Source organism: Macaca nemestrina, chromosome 7 (genome assembly GCF_043159975.1).
Source record: "Macaca nemestrina isolate mMacNem1 chromosome 7, mMacNem.hap1, whole genome shotgun sequence".
NCBI classification, from domain to species: Eukaryota; Metazoa; Chordata; class Mammalia; order Primates; family Cercopithecidae; genus Macaca; species Macaca nemestrina.
The window spans coordinates 3,439,798-3,458,148 of record NC_092131.1 but is presented as its reverse complement, the minus strand read 5'-3'; the positions used below and the strand labels follow the sequence as shown (position 1 = coordinate 3,458,148).

Genomic DNA, 18,351 nt, shown 5'->3' with positions numbered 1-18,351 from the left:
GTTTATATGTCTGTCCTTAAAACAGTAATGCCATACAATACAATATTGATTATTGCAGCTTAAAATGCTAAGCCTTGAAATAAGATTGTGGAAGTCTTCCAAATTTGTTTCTTTCAGAATGGTTTTAGTATTCTAGATCTTTACCTTGCCTTATAAAGTTTGGGCTCAGCCTATGAATTTTTACAAAAATGCCAGCTGGAATTCCAATTGAGATTGTGTTGAGTCTATGACTATTTGGGGAGCACATCTTGAAAACTGATGAACAAGATATCTTTCACCATTTACTTAACTCTTCTTTAACCTTCCTTCACTACTGCTTTATTCCTAAATATCTCATGTTTTTACTATTGTAAAAGTGATTTTCTTTTGGCATTATGAAAATTTTCAAACATACAGCAAAGTTAACTTTACAGTGAACATCAGTATATTCACCACCTAGATTTTACATTACCACTTTACTTGTTTTTATCACTTATTTATCAATTTCTCTATTCTTCAGTCCATCTTGTTTTTTGATGCATTTCAAAGTAAACTTGACAGCATTACACTTCCCCTAAATACTTCAGCATACATACTAATTGCAGTGTTTGTTTCCTTTTTTCTTTTTTTGTGAAATGTATATGCGGTGAAACATGTAAATCTTAAGTTTATCCAGTGAGTACTGGTGAGTAGAACCAAACCCCAAGATACAGGACATTATCATCACCCAGAAAATTCTCTCATCTCCCTTCCTAGGCAGCCTCTCACTCACAGAGAAGCAGCCACAGTTCCGAGTATTTTCTCCACAGATTAGTTTTGCCTGTTCTAGAACTTCAGTTAACATATTATTTTTTAGAAGTTGATTAACACACCTTATTTTTTTAAGGCAGTTTTGGTTTTACAGAAAAATTGAACATATAGTGCCGAGAGTTCCCCTGTGCGTCTCTCTCCTCTCTCTTCTCCACACAGTCCCTGTTACCGACATTGCGTGTTCATGTGGCACATTTGTGACAGTTGGTGAACCAACATTGACCGACGTCGCGTGTTCATGTGGCATGTTTGTGACAGTTGGTGAACCAACATTGACCGACGTCGCGTGTTCATGTGGCATGTTTGTGACAGTTGGTGAACCAACATTGACGTCACGTGTTCATGTGGCACATTTGTTAGCTGGTGAACCAACATTGACCGATGTCACGTGTTCATGTGGCACATTTGTGACAGTTGGTGAACCAACATTGACCGACGTCACGTGTTCATGTGGCACATTTGTGACAGTTGGTGAACCAACATTGACCGATGTCACGTGTTCATGTGGCACATTTGTTAGCTGGTGAACCAACATTGACCGACGTCGCGTGTTCATGTGGTACATTTGTTACAGTTGGTGAACCAACATTGACCAACGTCGCCTGTTCATGTGGTACATTTGTGACAGTTGGTGAACCAACATTGACCAACGTCGCGTGTTCATGTGGCACATTTGTGACAGTTGGTGAACCAACATTGACACGTTAACTAAAGCACACAGTTTACATCCTCAGAGTTTATTCTGTGTTTCACTTTCTGTGGATTTTGACAGATGCCTGATGTCACATGTCTACCATTACAGTATCATACAGAATAGTTTCATTGTCCTAAAAATCTTCTGTGTTCCACCTGTTTATCCTGCCCCCCATTCCCTTCCCATTGGCCACCACTGGTCTTTTTACTGTCTCCAGAGTTTTACCCTTTTCAGAATGATATACATTAATAGTTCAAATCATATAGTATGGAACCTTTTCAGACTGGCTTCTTTCTCTTAGCAATGTGTATTTAAGGTTCCTCCATATCTTTTCAAGGCTCAATCACTCATTTTTATTGGTGAATGATATTCCAGCAATAAAAATTACGGATGCTAATTGACTACTTGCATTTATGGATGTTAATTGGCTACTTGGCTATTTCCAGTTTTTGGCAATTTGAATAAATCTGCTATAAACATTTGTGTGCAAGTTTTTGCATAGATATTAGCCTTCAGCTCATTTGGGTAAATACCGAGGAATGCAATTGCTGGATCATATGGTAAAAGTGTATTTAGCTTTGTAAGAGCTTTGTCATACTCTCTTCAAAGTGGCTGCACCATTTCGTATTCCCACCAGCAGTGGACGAGGATTCCTTTTGCTTCGTGTCCTCATCAGTGTTTAGTGTGAGTGTTTTGGATTTTTGCCATCCTAATAGATGTGGCATTTTATTATTGTTTTAATTTGCACTTTTCTAATGACATGTGATGCTGAGCATCTTTTCATATGATTGTTTGCCATCTGTATATATTCTTTGATGAAATGTCTATTCAGGTCTTTTGCCCATTTGAATTGGGTTGTCTTCTTGTTGAGTTTTAATTAAGAGTTCTTTGTATATTTTGAAACAATCTTTATCATATATATTTTTTTGCAAATATTTTCTGCTAGTATGTGGCTTTTCATTCTCGTTATGCCTTTCACAGAGCAGATGTTCTTAATTTTTTTTTTGAGACAGAGTCTCACTCTGTGGCCCAGGCTGGAGTAGTGCAGTGGCACAATCTCGGCTCACAACAACCTCCACCTCCCAGGTTCAAGCAATTATCCTGCCTCAGCCTCCCAAGTAGCTGGGATTACAGGTACCCACCACCACACCCAGCTAATGTTTTTGTATTTTTAGTAGAGATGGGGTTTCACCATGTTGGCCAGGCTGGTCTCGAACTCCCGACCTCAAGTGATCCGCCTGCCTCAGCCTCCCAAAGTTCTAGGATTACAGGTGTAAGCCACCATGCCTGGCTGATATTTTTAATTTCAATAATTCCCAAGTTAACATTTTTTTCTTTTATAGGCCATGGTTTTGGTGGTAAAACTAAAAACTTATCAAATCCAAGGTCACACAGGTCCTATGTTCTCTTCTAGAAGTTTTATGGTTTGGCATTTTACATTAAGGTCTATGATTCATTTTGAGTTAATTTTGTAAAAGGTGTAAGGTCTACATCTAGATTGATTTTTCTGTATGTGGAGGTCCAGCTGTTTGAGCACCATTTGTTGAAAAGACTGTCTTTTCTCCATTGAATTGTCTTTTGCTCCTTTGTCAAAGATCAATTGACTATATTTGTGTGGATATGACTTTCGGGCCTCCATTATGTTCCATTTGTCTGTTTGTCTATTTTTCACCAATACCACACAGTGTTGATTATGGTAACTTTAAAGTTGGATAATGTTGATCTTTTCTTCAGTACTGTATTGGCTGTCCTGGGTCTTTTTACTCTCCATATAAATTTTGAAATCAGTTTAATATCACAAAATATTTTTGTTGGGATTCTGTTGAATCTCTAGATCACCTTGGGAAGAACTAACATCTTAATAATATTGGGTCTTCCTATCCCAGAAAGTGGAATATTCTGTAGCTCTTTGGTATCTTTCATCAGAGTTTTGTGATTTGCTGCATATAGATCTTATACATATTTTATTATATTTATACCTAAGTAGTTCTCTTTTTTGGTGCTAATGCAAATGGTACTGTGTTTCAAATTTCAAATTTCAATTGTTCATTGCTATAATATAGGAAAGCAATTGACTTGTATATTAATCTTGTATCCTGCAACTTTGCTATAATCCCTTATTCATTCCAGGAGGATTTGTCAAAGTAGATTCTTTGGGATTTTCTGTGAAAACAATCATATCATCTGTGAACAAAGATAGTATTACTTTTTGTTTCCTTTTCTTGTTTTACTGTATTAGCCGGGACTTCAACTACAATGTAGAATAGGAGTGGTGAAAGGAGATATCTTTGCCTTGTTTCTGGCTTAGGGGTAAAGATTTCAGTCATTCCTCATTGAGATTGAATTTGATGTTAGTTGTGGGTTTTTCGTAAATGACCTTTCTTATATTAAGGAAATTCCCTTTTATTCCTAGTTTGCTGAGAGTTTTTAAAATCATGGGTGGGTTTTGGATTTTGTTGAATGCTTTTTTTTGCACCTATTGATACGATTGTATGATTTTTCTTCTTTGGCCTTGCTGATGTGATGGTTTACATTAATTGATTTTTGGATGATGAAATAGCCTTGCATAACTGGAGTAAGTCCCACTTGGTTGTGGTGTATAATTTTTAATAACATTGTTGGATTTGGCCAGGTGCGGTGGCTCACGCCTGTAATCCCAGCACTTTGGGAGGCTGAGGCAGGCGGATCATGAGGTCAGGGGATCGAGACCATCCTTGCTAACATGGTGAAACCCCGTCTCTACTAAAAATACAAAAAAATAGCCAGGTGTTGTCACAGGCACCTGCAGTCCCAGCTACTTGGGAGGCTGAGGCGGGAGAATGGTGTGAACCTGGGAGGTGGAGCTTATGGTGAGCTGAGACTGCGCCACTGCACTCCAGCCTGGGGGACAGAGCGAGACTGTCTCAAAAAAAAAAAAAATTCTGTGTATATGGTGAAAAAAAAACATGGTGTTTTAGAATAAAGGTGTAGGATCTATCCCTAAATGAAGAAAACTGAGGTCTTATTGAAAGACATAAAATCTGCCGGGTGCAGTGGCTGACGCCTGTAATCCCAGCACTTTGGGAGGCCGAGGCGGGCAGATCGCCTGAGGTCAGGAGTTCGAGACCAGCCTGGCCTGACGTGGTGAAACCCCATCTCTACTAAAAATACAAAATTTAACTGGGCGTGGTGGCATGAGCCTGTCATCCCAGCTACTCGGGAAGCTGACTCAGGAGAATCGCTTGAACCTGGCAGGTGGAGGTTGCAGTGAGCTGAGATTGCAGCATTGCACTCCAGCCTGGATGCCAAGAGTGAAACTCTGTCTCAAAAAAAAAAAAAAAAAAAAAAAAAAGGCATAAAATCCAGACAGCTGAAAAAGCATAGCTGAGAAGATTTCATATCATTTTTGTCAATTCTCCCAAGTTAATATGAAAATGTAATTCCAATTAGACTCTCAACAGTGTCTTTTGGGAATTGGATAAAAAGTATCTTAAAATTTGTGGAGATGAATAAATGCCTAAGAATAGAATTCTACTGTATGCACATTTTAGGTATATTAACATAGATCGGAAAATCAGAAGCTGTGTAAAAAGATACAAATATATTTGACTACATAGGCATTAAAACTCCATATGGCAAAAGATACCCATGTTTGGCTATATAACATTTTAAAAACTTCATATAGCAAAAGATACCATAACCAATCAGTGGATAGGTTGAATTGGACAGATTGATGTAAACAACAAAGGGTTAATATGTATACACAAAAACATTTTAAAAAATTGTCAGGCAAGGCTGGGAGTGGTGGCTCACACTTGTATTCCCAGCATTTTGGGAGGCTAAAGCGGGAGAATTGCTTGAAGTCAGGAGTTCAAGATCACAGAGACCTGATCTGTCTGTCTGTCTGTCTGTCTGTCTCTCTCTCTCTCTTTTTTTTTAAGACGGAGTCTTACTCTGTCACCCAGGCTGGAGTGCAGTGGTGCGATCTCGGCTCACTGCAACCTCTGCCTCCCAGGTCCAAGTGATTCTCGTGCCTCAGCCTCCTGAGTAGCTGGGATTATAGGTGTCCACCACCATGCCTGGCTAGTTTTTGTATTTTTTTAGTATAGATGGGGTTTCTCCATGTTGGCTAGGCTGGTCTCAAACTCCTGACCTCAGGTGATCTGCCTGCCTCAGTCTCCCAAAGTGCTGGGATTACATGTGTGAGCCACCATGCCCGACTGAGACCTGATGTCTTTAAAAAAAAAAAAGAAATTACAGGTGGTGAATGTCTGTAGTACCAGTACCTCGGGAGGCTGAGGCGGGAGGATAGCTTGAGCCCAAGAGTTCGAGGCTGCAGTGAGTCTTGAATATACCACTGCATTCTAACCTGAGCGACACAGCAAGACTCTGAGAAATAAAATTTAAAAAAAATTGTCAGGGAAGAGCACAAGAGTCAAATAGGAAAACATGACAATGATATGAACAATTGTCCAAATGACTAACATGTGAAAATGCTCAAATTCCTTAGTAGTAAGGGAATCATAAATCAGTGAGCTTTACAGACTGGCAAGATTTTAACAAGAGCTGTATGCTTGTTGTTGGGGAAGTGGAGGGAAGAAATACTTGCATGTTGCTGGTAAATGTATGAAGTTTTTCAGTTTCTTTTGGAAATCAATCTGGTAACATCTGTGAAAATTAAAAACAGGCATACCCTTTGACTTAGGACAACTGTACAGTGCAATAACTGAACACTAGAAATGATGAATGTTGCACAAAAGGAAATGGTCAACACGTTATAGCAGTCAATGTCAAGGAATACCGTGCAGCCATGTGAAGAGTGAGTTGAGAGTTACAGTTGTTGGCTTGAAAAGATGTCCACAAGATATGGCACGTGAGAAGAGAAAGATGCAAAAGTGTGCGTAATATCTTCCTAAAAATCAGTAACCAGGCTGGGTGCAGTGGCTCACACCTCTAATCCCAGTACTTTGGGAGGCTGAGGTGGGCAGATCACTTGAGGCCAGCAGTTCAAGACCAGCCTGGCCAACATGGTGAAACCCCATCCCTACTAAAAATACAAAAAATTAGCTGGGCGTGGTGGCATGTGCCTGTAATCACAGCTACTTGTGAGGCTGAGACAGGAAAATCACTTGAACCCGGGAGGTGGAGGTTGCAGTGAGCCAAGATTGCACCACTGCACTCCAGCCTGGGCAACAGAGCGAGAGACTCTGTAAAAACAAAACAAAACAAAACAAAACAAAAAAATCAGTAACCAGAAAACCCACATAGATGTATCTGTGTAAGTGTGTATGTGCTTGTGCGTGTTGGGATGGGATTAAGAGCACAGAGAACAATGTGGAAGGATGTTCTAGATAATGACCTCGGTTATCCAAGGTGGGAGATGGTGGGACTGGGTGGTAAGGAGGGTAAACGGAGAGAGGGAGCCATGGATAGATGGGAACACGATTATGCAAATGCATGCATCTGATCACATTTTCTCACCAAAGATATATAAATCCATGAGTTGTTGTCTGTGGCAGAATTTATATTGTTTTTCCCCCTTTTCTCTTCTGTAACAGAACCTGGTTCTCTTGAGAAGGCAACAGTGTGCCTACCTAAGAGATTACATTTCCCAGCCTCTCTTGCAGCTAGGCATGGCCATGTGGCTAGTTCTGACCAATGAGATAAAAGCAGGAAGTGGTTAAAGCCTCCTCCCTTAAAAGGGAGACAGGTGATATGGGCCCTTTTGTTCCTTTAGATGCTTTCCCGCTTCTTCCCTGGAATGCACACCTGATGGCTGGTGCTTGAGCAGCCATCTTCAACTTTGAGGGGACCTTAAGAATGGAAACCATTGACAAACAATGGCAGAATCTGGGTTCCTCTCAACCACAGAGCCATCCCACCAGCCTGGACTGCCTACCTGGAGACTTCTTTTATGTGGGAGAGAAATTAACTTTTTAAAGCCTCTGTTAGGTTTTGTCTGTGTTACAAGCAACCATAGTTCCTGTTTAAAACAGTATATACTAAAAAACCAAAGAAATCAAAAGAATACACATTCAATCACAAAGTGCCAAGCTGCAGATGGAGTATTAAAAGTGGGAATTAAGAGACCACAGTAAATGAGGCATCCTAGACTGCTTGTGGTCGTGGGTATTTGCTTCCAGGCTATTTATTCAGAATTGCCTAAGCTCAAAGTAACTCGACCAAAACCTACTCACTACTATGAAAAGTTCAGGCTTGCTTCCATTTAGAAGCACAGGCGGTAATAATCAGAATAATCAGAATTCAGAATTCAGGTAACAAAGCATTATTAAGCATCTCTCTCCACCATAAAGTAACCACTCTAAGGAATACATGACCCAGTTCCTGATGCCACGTTAAGACTCACTAAGAAACTAGAGCACAGTAGCAGATGCTGTGATGAGATACCAGGGCGAGGAAGCGCTATGGCCTTTAGGCAGGTGGTTGATTATTCTCTGGATTCACTTTTGTGTTTGGAAGAACTATCTTAGTACATTAATTTGAAAAGGCTTTTTAAGCAAGAGAAAGATGCCATTATAACCTCAGAGAAGTGCAGTCATGTGTCACTTGACAGGGATACGTTCTGAGGACTGTGCCATTAGGCGATTTTGTTGTGTAAATATCATGGAGTGCACTTACACAAACCTAGATGGTACAGCGGCGTATGACACACCTAGGCTATCTGGTGGAGCCTATTCCTCTACTAAGAACCTCTACAGCATGTGACTACTGAATACTGGAGGCAGTTGTTTTTTTGTTGTTGTTTTGTTTGTTTTTGAGACGGAGTCTCTCTCTGTCGCCCAGGTTGGAGTGCAGTGGCGTGATCTCGGCTTACTGCAAGCTCCGCCTCCCAGGTTTGCGCCGTTCTCCTGCCTCAGCCTCCCAAGTAGCTGGGACTACAGGTGCCCGCCACCATGCGCAGGTAATTTTTGTATGTTTAGTAGAGACGGGGTTTCACCATGTCGGCCAGGCTGGTCTCGATCTCCTGACCTCATGATCCGCCCGCCTCGGCCTCCCAAAGTGCTGGGATTACAGGTGTGAGCCCCTGCGCCCGGCCTACTGTAGGCAATTGTAACACATTGGTAAGTATCTAAACATGGAAAAGTACAAGAAAAATATAGTATCATCTTACGGAACCACTATCCTCTAGGTGGTCTGTTGACCGAAATGTCATGATGTGGCTCATGGCAGTAGTATAATGCAGAAATCTGACTGTCAAAGGCTTTAGGGGAGTCTTAGGTTCGACTGTGTTTCTGAAGATCTGTAATTAGAGAGGAGCATAGAATCACTTATGTAATATTTTCTGCTTGAATTATATTTTATAATGAGATCTTTATACTTGGGCTTTACTAACCCCGTTCAAGACTAGGGGACGTTTTTTTCTCCTTGTAAATTGAGAAATGTCACTGAGAGAACAGCACTGCCCTCTAGCCCATTTCTCTTAGAACTGCAGGTTTTGCCTCTGCAGCTTTTGACTTTGTAGGCAAAAGGTGAAGTTTTTCTAAATACTAGCTCGCAAACTATCAATAGTAGCAAATACCTCAGAACTTAAGAAAAACCCCAACAATTGGAAACATTGATGGGAAATAATGGCAAGGTAAGAAAGCATAGCTTCTTCCAACTTCGTGAGGCATATTTAGAAAGAATTTGGAAAAGGTGGAAGGGGGGGATGCGGGTGAGGGGTGAGAAATTACCCATTGGGTAGAATGTATACTTTTGTTAGAGTGACAGTTACATTAACAGTCCAGACTTCACTAGGCAACGTATCCATGTAACAAAACTGCATCTGTACCCCCTAAATCTATCAAAAGAAAAAAAAGTTTAAAAGACACTGGGCATGGTGGTTCATGCCTGTAATCCCAGCACTTTGGGAGGCCAAGGCAGGAGGATGGCTTGAAACCAGGAGTTTGAGACCAGTCTGGGCAATGTAGTGAGACCCCATCTGCAGAAAAATAAAATTGCCAGGTGTGGTGGTGTGTACCTGTAGTCACAGCTACTTGGGAGGCTGAGGTGGGAGGATTGCTTGAGCCCAGGAGTTTGAGGCTGCAGTGAGCTGTGATCGTGCCACTGCACTCCAACCTGCGTGACAGAGTGAGACCTTGTCTCAAAAAAATGAAAAAGAGAAAGTATGCTTACAGTTGCCCATTCTAGCTACACATGTAAGCCTGTGTAATATGAACCAGCGGAGAAAGAAACAAATTCTAATAACATTCTCAACGTTTGCTTACAAGAAAAATAATTTGGAGAACTGTTAGATTAAGAGTTTTGTTGTTATTGGTCATTTAGGTTCATTGTAACAGCTTTTGATTTGGGATGGTATAAGACTAAAGGATAGTTTACGGTAAAAAATAGAACTTCAGCATTGATAGTCTGTTCCCTCCTGTTTTCAGAGAGCTGTAGATTAGAGATTCTTGTTTCCCCTTTGAAATTGTTTGAGGCATAATTTACAGAGAAATGTACAGATCTGAATTCTAGTGCAGTGAGTGCTGATGAATTGATATACCCATGCAGCCACACGGCTACTAGGATGACAGTATTTTCATCACCACAGGACGCTCCCATAGATACAACCGCCCTTCTGATTACTTTCACTATAGATTTGTTTGGTTTTGAGACAGAGTCTTGCTCTGTTACCCAGACTGGAGTGTAGTGCGATCTCAGCTCACTGCAGCCTCCGCCTCCCAGGTTCAAGCAATTCTCCTGCTTCAGCCTCCCAAGTAGCTGGGACTACGGGCTCCTGCCAGCATGCCTGGCTAATTTTTGTATTTTTAGTAGAGACAGGGTTTCACCATGTTGGTCAGGCTGGTCTCAAACTCCTGAGCCCAAGTGATCCTCCTACCTTAGTCCCCCAAAATGCTGGGATTAGAGGCATGAGCCACCATGCCCAGCCTATAGATTAGTTTTGATTGTTGTAAAAGTTCATGTAAATGGAATCCTACAGTATGTACTCTTTTGTATCAGGCTGCTTTTGCTCAATATGTTTGTTTGAGGTTTATGTTATAGCAGCACAAAACAGACCAAGATACACGTTTAAGTCAATACTTTTTTTGTTTTGTTTTCTTTTCTTTTGTATAAATATACCAGTTTCTTGGCTGGGCATGGTGGCTCATGCCTGTAATCCCAGCACTTTGGGAGGCTAAGGTGGGTGGATCACCTGAGAGTGGAAGTTTGAGACCAGCCTGGCCAACATGGTGAAACCCTGTCTCACCTAAAAATACAAAAATTAGCCAGACGCGGTGGTGACCAGCCCCTGTAATTGCAGCTACTCAGGAGGCTGAGGTAGGAGAATCGCTTGAACCTGGGAGGCAGAGGTTGCAGTGAGCCAAGATTGTGCCACTGCACAGCAGCCTGGGCGACAGAGTGAGACTCCGTCTCAAACCACACACAGACACACACACACGTTTCTTTATTCTTCTACTGATGGGCATTGGATTGTTTTCACTTTTTACCTATTATGAATAAAATTTCTGTGAACAAGTCTTTGTAGATATATATTTTTGTTTCTCTTGGATAAATACCGAGGAGTTGTGGGATTACTGGGTCATTGAGCAGGTGATTGTTTAATCTTGTAAGAAACTACCAGATTGTCTAAAGCGGTTGTAATACTTACATTCCGTGCTAGTTGGAGCTTTTCTCTCTCAGCCCTCAATCCACCCTTCTTTGCCGTCCGGCATCCTGGAGCTAGACTGTAAACATTTTTTCTTTCCCAGCTGATGCAATGTTAGGCGTTGCCGGCAGAGGGCACTGGAGGGACGCTGCAGGAGGAAGGGAGCTGCTCTTCCTGTTTCGGTGCTTCTTGCCAGCAGGTGGCCTCCCAGCACGTCTCAGCAATAAGCAGTTTCCTGCCCGCCAGGCCCAGCCTTTGCACCTCTGGTCATTCCGTGGCCCCAGCCACTCTCTCTCCAAAGAGATCTGAGTCTCATTCTGGGTGTCGGAGCAGGGCTCTTCCAAGTTTCTTCCTCCCATGGGTGTTGTCCTTGATCCTAGAGGTAGTGGCTGCTGCACATCTGCTCTTCCTGTGTTCTTCGGACATGTTTCTACCCTTCTCAGTAGTTCATTCCCTTTAACTAAACATTTATTATTATTTTTTTTTAGCAACAGAGTCTTGCTCTGTCACCCAGGCTGGAGTGCAGTGGTGTGATTCACTTCCTGGGTTCAAGCGATCCTCCTGCCTCAGCCCCCTGAGTAGCTGGGACCACAGGTGTGCACCACCACACCCAGCTAGTTTTTAATTTCTGTAGAGAAAAATTTTCTCTGCCTTGGCCTCCTGGTGCTAAGTTTACAGGCATGAGCCACCACACCTGGTCCCCCAATTTTTTATGTTAAAATTTGCCCGTATCTTCCTTGGTGAAGTATCTGCTCAAGTCTTGTGCCCCGTTTTGGGGGAGTTGTTTGTATTTTTATTGAGTTGTAGTTCTTTCGTCAGAATGCAAGTCCTTTGTCTGGTGTATGTCTTGTGAACATTTTCTTCTAGTCTATCCTTGCCTGCTCACTTTTTTTATTGTGGTAGAAAGCATAAAAATGTGCCATCTTAACTATTTTTGAGTGTACCATTCAGTAGTGTTAAGTACATTCACATTGTTGTGAAAGGGATCCTGGAACTTTTTCATCTTGCACATTGGAAACTCTGCACCTATGAGGCGACTTCTCAGTCCTTCCTCCTCTCAGCCCTGGCAACCGTCATTCCACTTCTGTCTCTGTATGTTTGGCTCCTCGTGGAGTCAGTCTGTTTTGTGCTTCTGTAACAGAATACCTGAGACTAGGTAATTTATAAATGACAGAGATTTATTTCTCACAGTTCTGGAGGCTGGGAAGTCCAAGGTCATGGAGCTGGCATCTGACGTCTGGTGAGGATCTGGGCTTCTGCTTCCAAGATGGCACCTTGAATCTGTGTTCTCACGTGGCAGAAGGGGAAAAAAGACCAAACTCCCTCAGTCAGGTCTTTTTGTAGTGGCATTAACTCATTCACGAGGGCTCACCCTCATGACCTAAACATCTTCTAAAAGGCCCCACTTCCAAACACTGTTGCATTGTGGATTAAGTTTCCAACAAGTGAGTTTTGGGGGATGCATTCAGACCACAGCATCTGGTACCCCATATAAGTGGGATCCTGTTGTACAGAAGGTTCCTGATTTACAATGGTTGAACTTAATGATTTTTTGACCTATGATGGGTTTATTAGAACATATTCCATTGTAAACATCTGTATTTGTCTTTCTGTGATTGGCTTATTTCACCTAGCATACCCTATGTTGTAGCCCGTGGCAGGATTTCCTTCCTTTTCTGTGGATATACTGCCTTGCTTCTCTACTCATCTGGGGATGGACACTTAGGTTGCTCCCACCTCTTGGCTTTTGTGAGCAGTGCTGCTATGAACGTGGGTGTGCAAACATCTCTTTGAGATCTTCCTTTCCAACCTTTTGTCTCTGTTCTCAAATGGAATTGCTGGACCCTATGGTAGGTCTAATTTTAATTTATTGAGGAGCCTCTATACCGTTTCCCATAGTGGCTGTACCATTTTATAATCCCACCAGCAGTGCACCAGAATTCCAATGCCTCCACATCCTTGCAAACACTTATTTTCTGTTTTTTTGGTAGTAGCCGTCCCACAGGGTGAGTGGGGACACCACGTGGCTTTGATTTGCCTTTCCCTGATGATTAGTGATGTTGAGTGTCTTCTCATATTCTTCTTGGCCATGTGTATATCATCTTTGGAGTAATGTCTATTCAAGTCCTTTGGCCTTATTTATTTATGAGACAGGGGCGCAGTCTGTCACCAGGCTGGAGCACAGTGGCGTGATCATAGCTCACACAGTGACCCTTCCATGTTTTCCCACATTCCCCTGGGGTCCACCCTTCTGCCGAAGATGCCCCGGCTCTCCGCAGTGCCCTGCCCAGGCCCCAAGACTCCTTCGCCCATCGGAAAGTTCCTTAGGCTTCCTCTCTTTGGGGTCCCCACACACCTCTGTTCCCCTCCAGCCCACTGGCCCAGGCCGGGCCAGCCCCTACTTCAACACAGTGTCAGGAACCCCTATAGTGTCCACAAGGCCAGTGCAGCGCTCACCTGCCATGGGACCCGCTGTGTGCCTCAGTCCCCTCACTCACCAAATAGGATTATCATCCTCTGCCTCGGTGTGGTTACAGGGGTGAAGTGTGCCTGGATTTGCAGGGTGGCTGCAACAGTGCCTGGACCAAAGGCAGTACCGTGAAGACTCACAGTGTAGGGCAACAGACAAAGCCTGAGTAGCTGAAGAAGTGCGGCCTCCCAGGGCCTCCCTTTCCAGGCCCGCTGCCACGGCCAGAACCCAGGGGGGCACCGTGTACCTTACGAGCAGCCTCAGCACTGTGCCTCGTCTCCAGGAGTCTTGGCTTGTTTGTGTGGAGCTGGGGACTGGAAGAGCAGAGCTTGTGACCTGAGGTCCCCCAGCCTCAGGGTGGAGGTGACCACCCTGGACCAAGATCTGCCCCAGTGAGTGGCCAAGGACAGACAGGAGTATGTGAGGCATTCCTGCGGCCCCTTACTCGGCACCCAGGCGCTTCCTTTTGCCCCTCTGCCTCTGGAAAGCCAGCCATGGCACGGCCACGGGCGCCTGCCCCCGGCACCTCCCCAACACAATACGTAAGTGAGTGGGTGTGGCTGTTCCAAGAAAACTGTGTTTACACACACAGGTGCACCAGGCCTGGCCGTCAAGCCCTGGTTTGCCGTCCTTTGTTCTAGACCATTGGTTCCCAAATGTGCACCTGTATCAGCATCACCCAGAGTAGGGTCAGAGTCTGGACTCCTGGGCCCCACCCAGAGTCCCTGTCAGGGGCCTGGGCTTTGCATTTCCACAGGTTCCAGGTGCTGCTGCTGGAGCAGAGGCCACGCTCTGAGCACCTTGCTCTAGAAGAAGAGGTGCAGAAAAGGTAGGCAGGGCTGTAGAGTGGTCTGGACCACTGGGCATTGTCAAATGGCAGATGCCCTTCCACGCAGTGAGCTCTGGGTGGGGCTGGAGTGGATTTTATAAACACTCTGGGAGGGTCCCACCGAGAACTCTGCTGTGCTGTGTGGAAGGAGGGCCACTGGGGAGGGTGTAGACGGGAAGTGAGAGAGAAGAGGGATGAGGAGAGACCTGGGTGGCCAAGGAAACATTTTTCTGAACAATCAGAAATAAAGGAGGGGTGGGCAGAACCTGGGGACTTGGCTGGGGCTGCCCAGGTTCCCTGGACTCACCTCCTGGCACTACACCGCCTGGGGAGCCAGGGGGCCAGGAGCCAGGGAGCGACCGGCACATCCTGCACCTTCCTAACCCAGCCCCTGGTGGAGAGCATTTCCTTCAGCAGCAGGCAGCACAGCGATGGCCAAGTGTCCCTCCGGGGGGACAGACGTCTACCCGTCCACGCCACTTAGCTGGGGTGAGGCCGCAGCAGCCTCCACCTTGCTCCACACACGGCCAGCTTCTGGCCTTCCCTCACCACGCCGTGGGACTTCACGTGCAGATCGCTTCCTGGCCTTCTCCCCTCGCGGTCCTGGGTTCTCTCCTCCTGGCCTTTGAGGCTGGAATGTCCAGGCTCAGACTGGGGCCTTTGTCTCTGCTGACACCTCGCTGCTGTCGTGACCTTGTCATCCCTGTGCCGCTGACTGCAGGATGCGCAGCCGAGTCTCCTCGAACCTGCCCAGGTGGCCCCCAAGCAGGATGCGTCCGACACACCTTGCTTCCCTCTGGCCGGCCTCAAGCCCCACTCCAGCCCCTGCTTTCTCAGTAAGGACATCCCCATTCCGTGGCTGCTCTGGCCAAAGACAGGAGAGTCACCCTTCCTCTTCTCTTCGGCTGGTACCTCCCAAGATCCAACCTGTGCTCCCAGCACTCCCACCTCGCACTTCCCCATCCCCAGCTCTTCCCCCACCCTGCCCAAAGCCCTCCTGACCCTATTCTTGTCTCAGTCTCTCTGCACACAGCAGCCAGAGAATAAACAAACTAGCCCAACCCTTGGTAGGGCTGGTGTTCACCTTTGGAGTTAAATTGCAAGTCCTCACCTGGCACCACAGTCACTCAGTGGGTGTCCCCTCCCTCTGAGTGCTCTCGCCCCACTGACCTGGGCATTGTGGGGCCATGCTCGCTCCCGCCTCGGGCCTCGGCACCTGTCCCCGCCTGGCATGCTGGCTTTGCTCCAATGCCAACCCTTCGAAGAGGCCTTCCCTGATCACCCTGTTGTAAACAGCACTGCCTGTCTCTCTGTTCCCTGAGTGTTCCTCAGGGCACTGTCACTGCCAGATGCTGGTATTTTTGTCTACTATGGCCCCCACCCTGGCTGGTACACTCAGGAGGACAGGGGCTGCCTCCCCCATGCCTACAAAGGCACCTGACACAGAGCCAGCTTTCTATATTGCGTGAAAGGTTCCGTCCAAGGACGCTGTAGATGTAGGTGGATGCAGGCAAAAACGAAGCAGGACAGCGGAGCTGTCCAAAGACCAGCAGTGTCTTCAGGCGAAGCTGCAGCATCGAGCTCTGGTGCTTTTGAGGTTTCCACAGCAGAAACCTGACGGGCTCCTGGCACCTGGCAGAAAAGCCACTCCAGTGAGGATTATTGCCAGTGAAGGCTGCCCTGGCCCCAAACAAGGTTTCCTAGAATTTATGGCGGCAGGCATGTTGTTAAAGGATGATTCACCAAAAGGGCCAGACGTGATGTTCACAGGGATGCAGGGTGAGCACGCGTCGAAGTGCTTCCCTAGCCCAGGCAGCTGTGAGGACCAGCTCAGAGGAGAAGTCCTGAAACTGACACTTACAGATGAGGAATTTTGACATGAATGTGCCAACGAACGCGAAACTGGATTTTCAGGGGGCTGTGATGGGCTGGATTGTCTCCCTTAGATTCAAATGTTGAAGTCCCCCACACTCCAATGTCTTAGAATGCAACTGTATTTGGAGGTAGACTTTAAAGAGATGGTTGAATTAAAATGAGGCCCCAAATTCAATATGACTGGTATGTCTATAAAAAGAGAAAGTCTGGACATCTGGAGATCATCAGGGAGGCGTGACTGCACAGAGGAAAGACCCTGTGAGGCACAGCAAGAAGGCACCGTCTGCTCGCAGGAAACACCAACCCGTGACGCCCTGACCTTAGACTTCCACCCCCCAGAACTGTGAGAAGTAGACCTCCTTGCACTGTAAATCACTCATTTTGTTACTGCAGTCCCAGAAAACTAACACAGACTCTTGCTGGGCAGAATGCATTTGCTTCTCTGCAGACAAGATTAATTTTGCACTATTGCTACCAAAATAGTTCTATGGGACTGGGCGCCGTGGCTCACACCTGTAATCCCAACACTTAGGGAGGCCGAGGCAGGTGGAGCACCTGAGGTCAGGAGTTCAAGACCAGCCTGGCCGACATGGTTAAACCCCGTGTCTACTAAAAATACCAAAAAAAAAAAAAAAAAGCCGGGTATGGTGGTGCACACCCTGCAATCCCAGCTATTTGGGGAACTGAGACAGGAGAATTGCTTGAACCTGGGAAGCAGAGGTTGCAGTGAGCCAAAATCTTGCTACTGCACTCCAGGTAACAGAATAATAATAATTTTTATTATGGAATGTGTCAAGTGCTGGCGCCTTCTGAGGGCACAGTTTCCCACCAAAGGGCATCAGTGCCCCAGGCAGTCAAGGTGCCAGGAGGTGAGGAGGCGGTGGATCTTCTGTCCACCTGGGAGCAAGCCTGCAGCTTGGGACCCTCCTGGGACCCTGTACCCGCCACTGCCCTGCCCTCCTGGGCTCTCACGGGAGTGAAGTGGGGTGGACTCTGTAGGATTTAAAGAGGAAAGAAACATGAAAAGCGGCTCAACAGTCAAAGACCGGTTTATTTTGGAGAATAAACCTCAGAGGGTTTATTCTGGCCGATTTTGGTCAGGAGCGTTCTCTCTTACAGACTAAGGATCTTTAAGGGTTTAGGAAGCTGGGAGCTTATCGCAGGCTTGGAATGTTTCTATGTGAGGGAAAGTTTATTGCGGGGTTGGAATGTCTCTGGTCCGAGGGGAGGTTATCTCGAGGCTGGCATGTTTCTGGTTGGAGATGTTACTTGTGGTTTATGGTTGTACTGACATTAGCTACTAGGCTGAGGTGTTTTGGGTTGGATTTAGGCAGTTTTTTAATCAAAGGGAACTTAAAATGGCGGTGTTTGTCTAAGACGGCGACACTCCTGCCGGTCCGGCTCCAGCCCTGGGGGCTCCTCTGGATGGTGTGTGAACGTGCACATGTGGAGGGGCTGGTCCAGCTCTGCCTGCCTCTAGCCACCCAGTGGAGGGACAGCAGGGCCTGGGCAGCAATGCCGCCTTGGAGCACCGGGGCTGTGGAGGCTGCTTGAGAGGACACGGAGCCCCCACTGTGCTCAGGTCTTGGAGGGCCTTGGGCACTACGGTCTGCGAGGCACCACATGTCACAGCTACTCAAACACCCAGGGCCACCACGGAGGGCCAGTGGCCGCGGGGTGGCTCAGGACCTGCCCCGCCCCTGTCCCTGCCTTTCTGGCTGCCCCCTAGTCCCTGGACAGATGCTCCCCACCCCCCAGCGGGTCCCACAGGCAGGAGCTACCCTTGCCGCCCTCACAGACCTCACCTCTTCCTACATGTTTCCAAGGCCGTGCCCCGCCCCCTACCCCGCCAGGTCCCGCCCCTGCCCCGCCCCGCCACGCCACGCCACGCCCCCACCCCGCCACGCCACGCCCCCACCCCGCCACGCCCCGCCTCTCCGACCCTGGACAGTCCCCTGGGCCCACCCCGCCCCCCGGTCCTGTCCCCGCCCGCCTCTGCGGGGCCTCCCATCCTCCCGGGCGGACTCCACTCCCGCCCCCTCCCCGTGGGTGCCCCCGCCGGCCCCGCCCTCCCAGGCTGCCCCCGGCGCCCCGGGCCTCCTCCCGGC

At 46.5% G+C, this 18,351-nt stretch overlaps 1 protein-coding gene across 1 annotated transcript in view; it reads left to right on the top strand.

Annotated features, from left to right (window-relative positions):
- Window positions 1-16,739, top strand: part of LOC105489826 (tudor domain containing 9) — a 147,507-nt gene extending 130,768 nt beyond the window's left edge. Inside the window, exons 34-35 of the mRNA XM_071099493.1 lie at window positions 14,297-14,368; window positions 14,757-16,739. Coding sequence (XP_070955594.1) covers window positions 14,297-14,335 — 39 coding nt within the window. The 3' untranslated portion in view covers window positions 14,336-14,368; window positions 14,757-16,739. The remainder of the gene's footprint in view (window positions 1-14,296; window positions 14,369-14,756) is intronic.
- The last annotated feature ends 1,612 nt before the right edge of the window (window positions 16,740-18,351 follow it).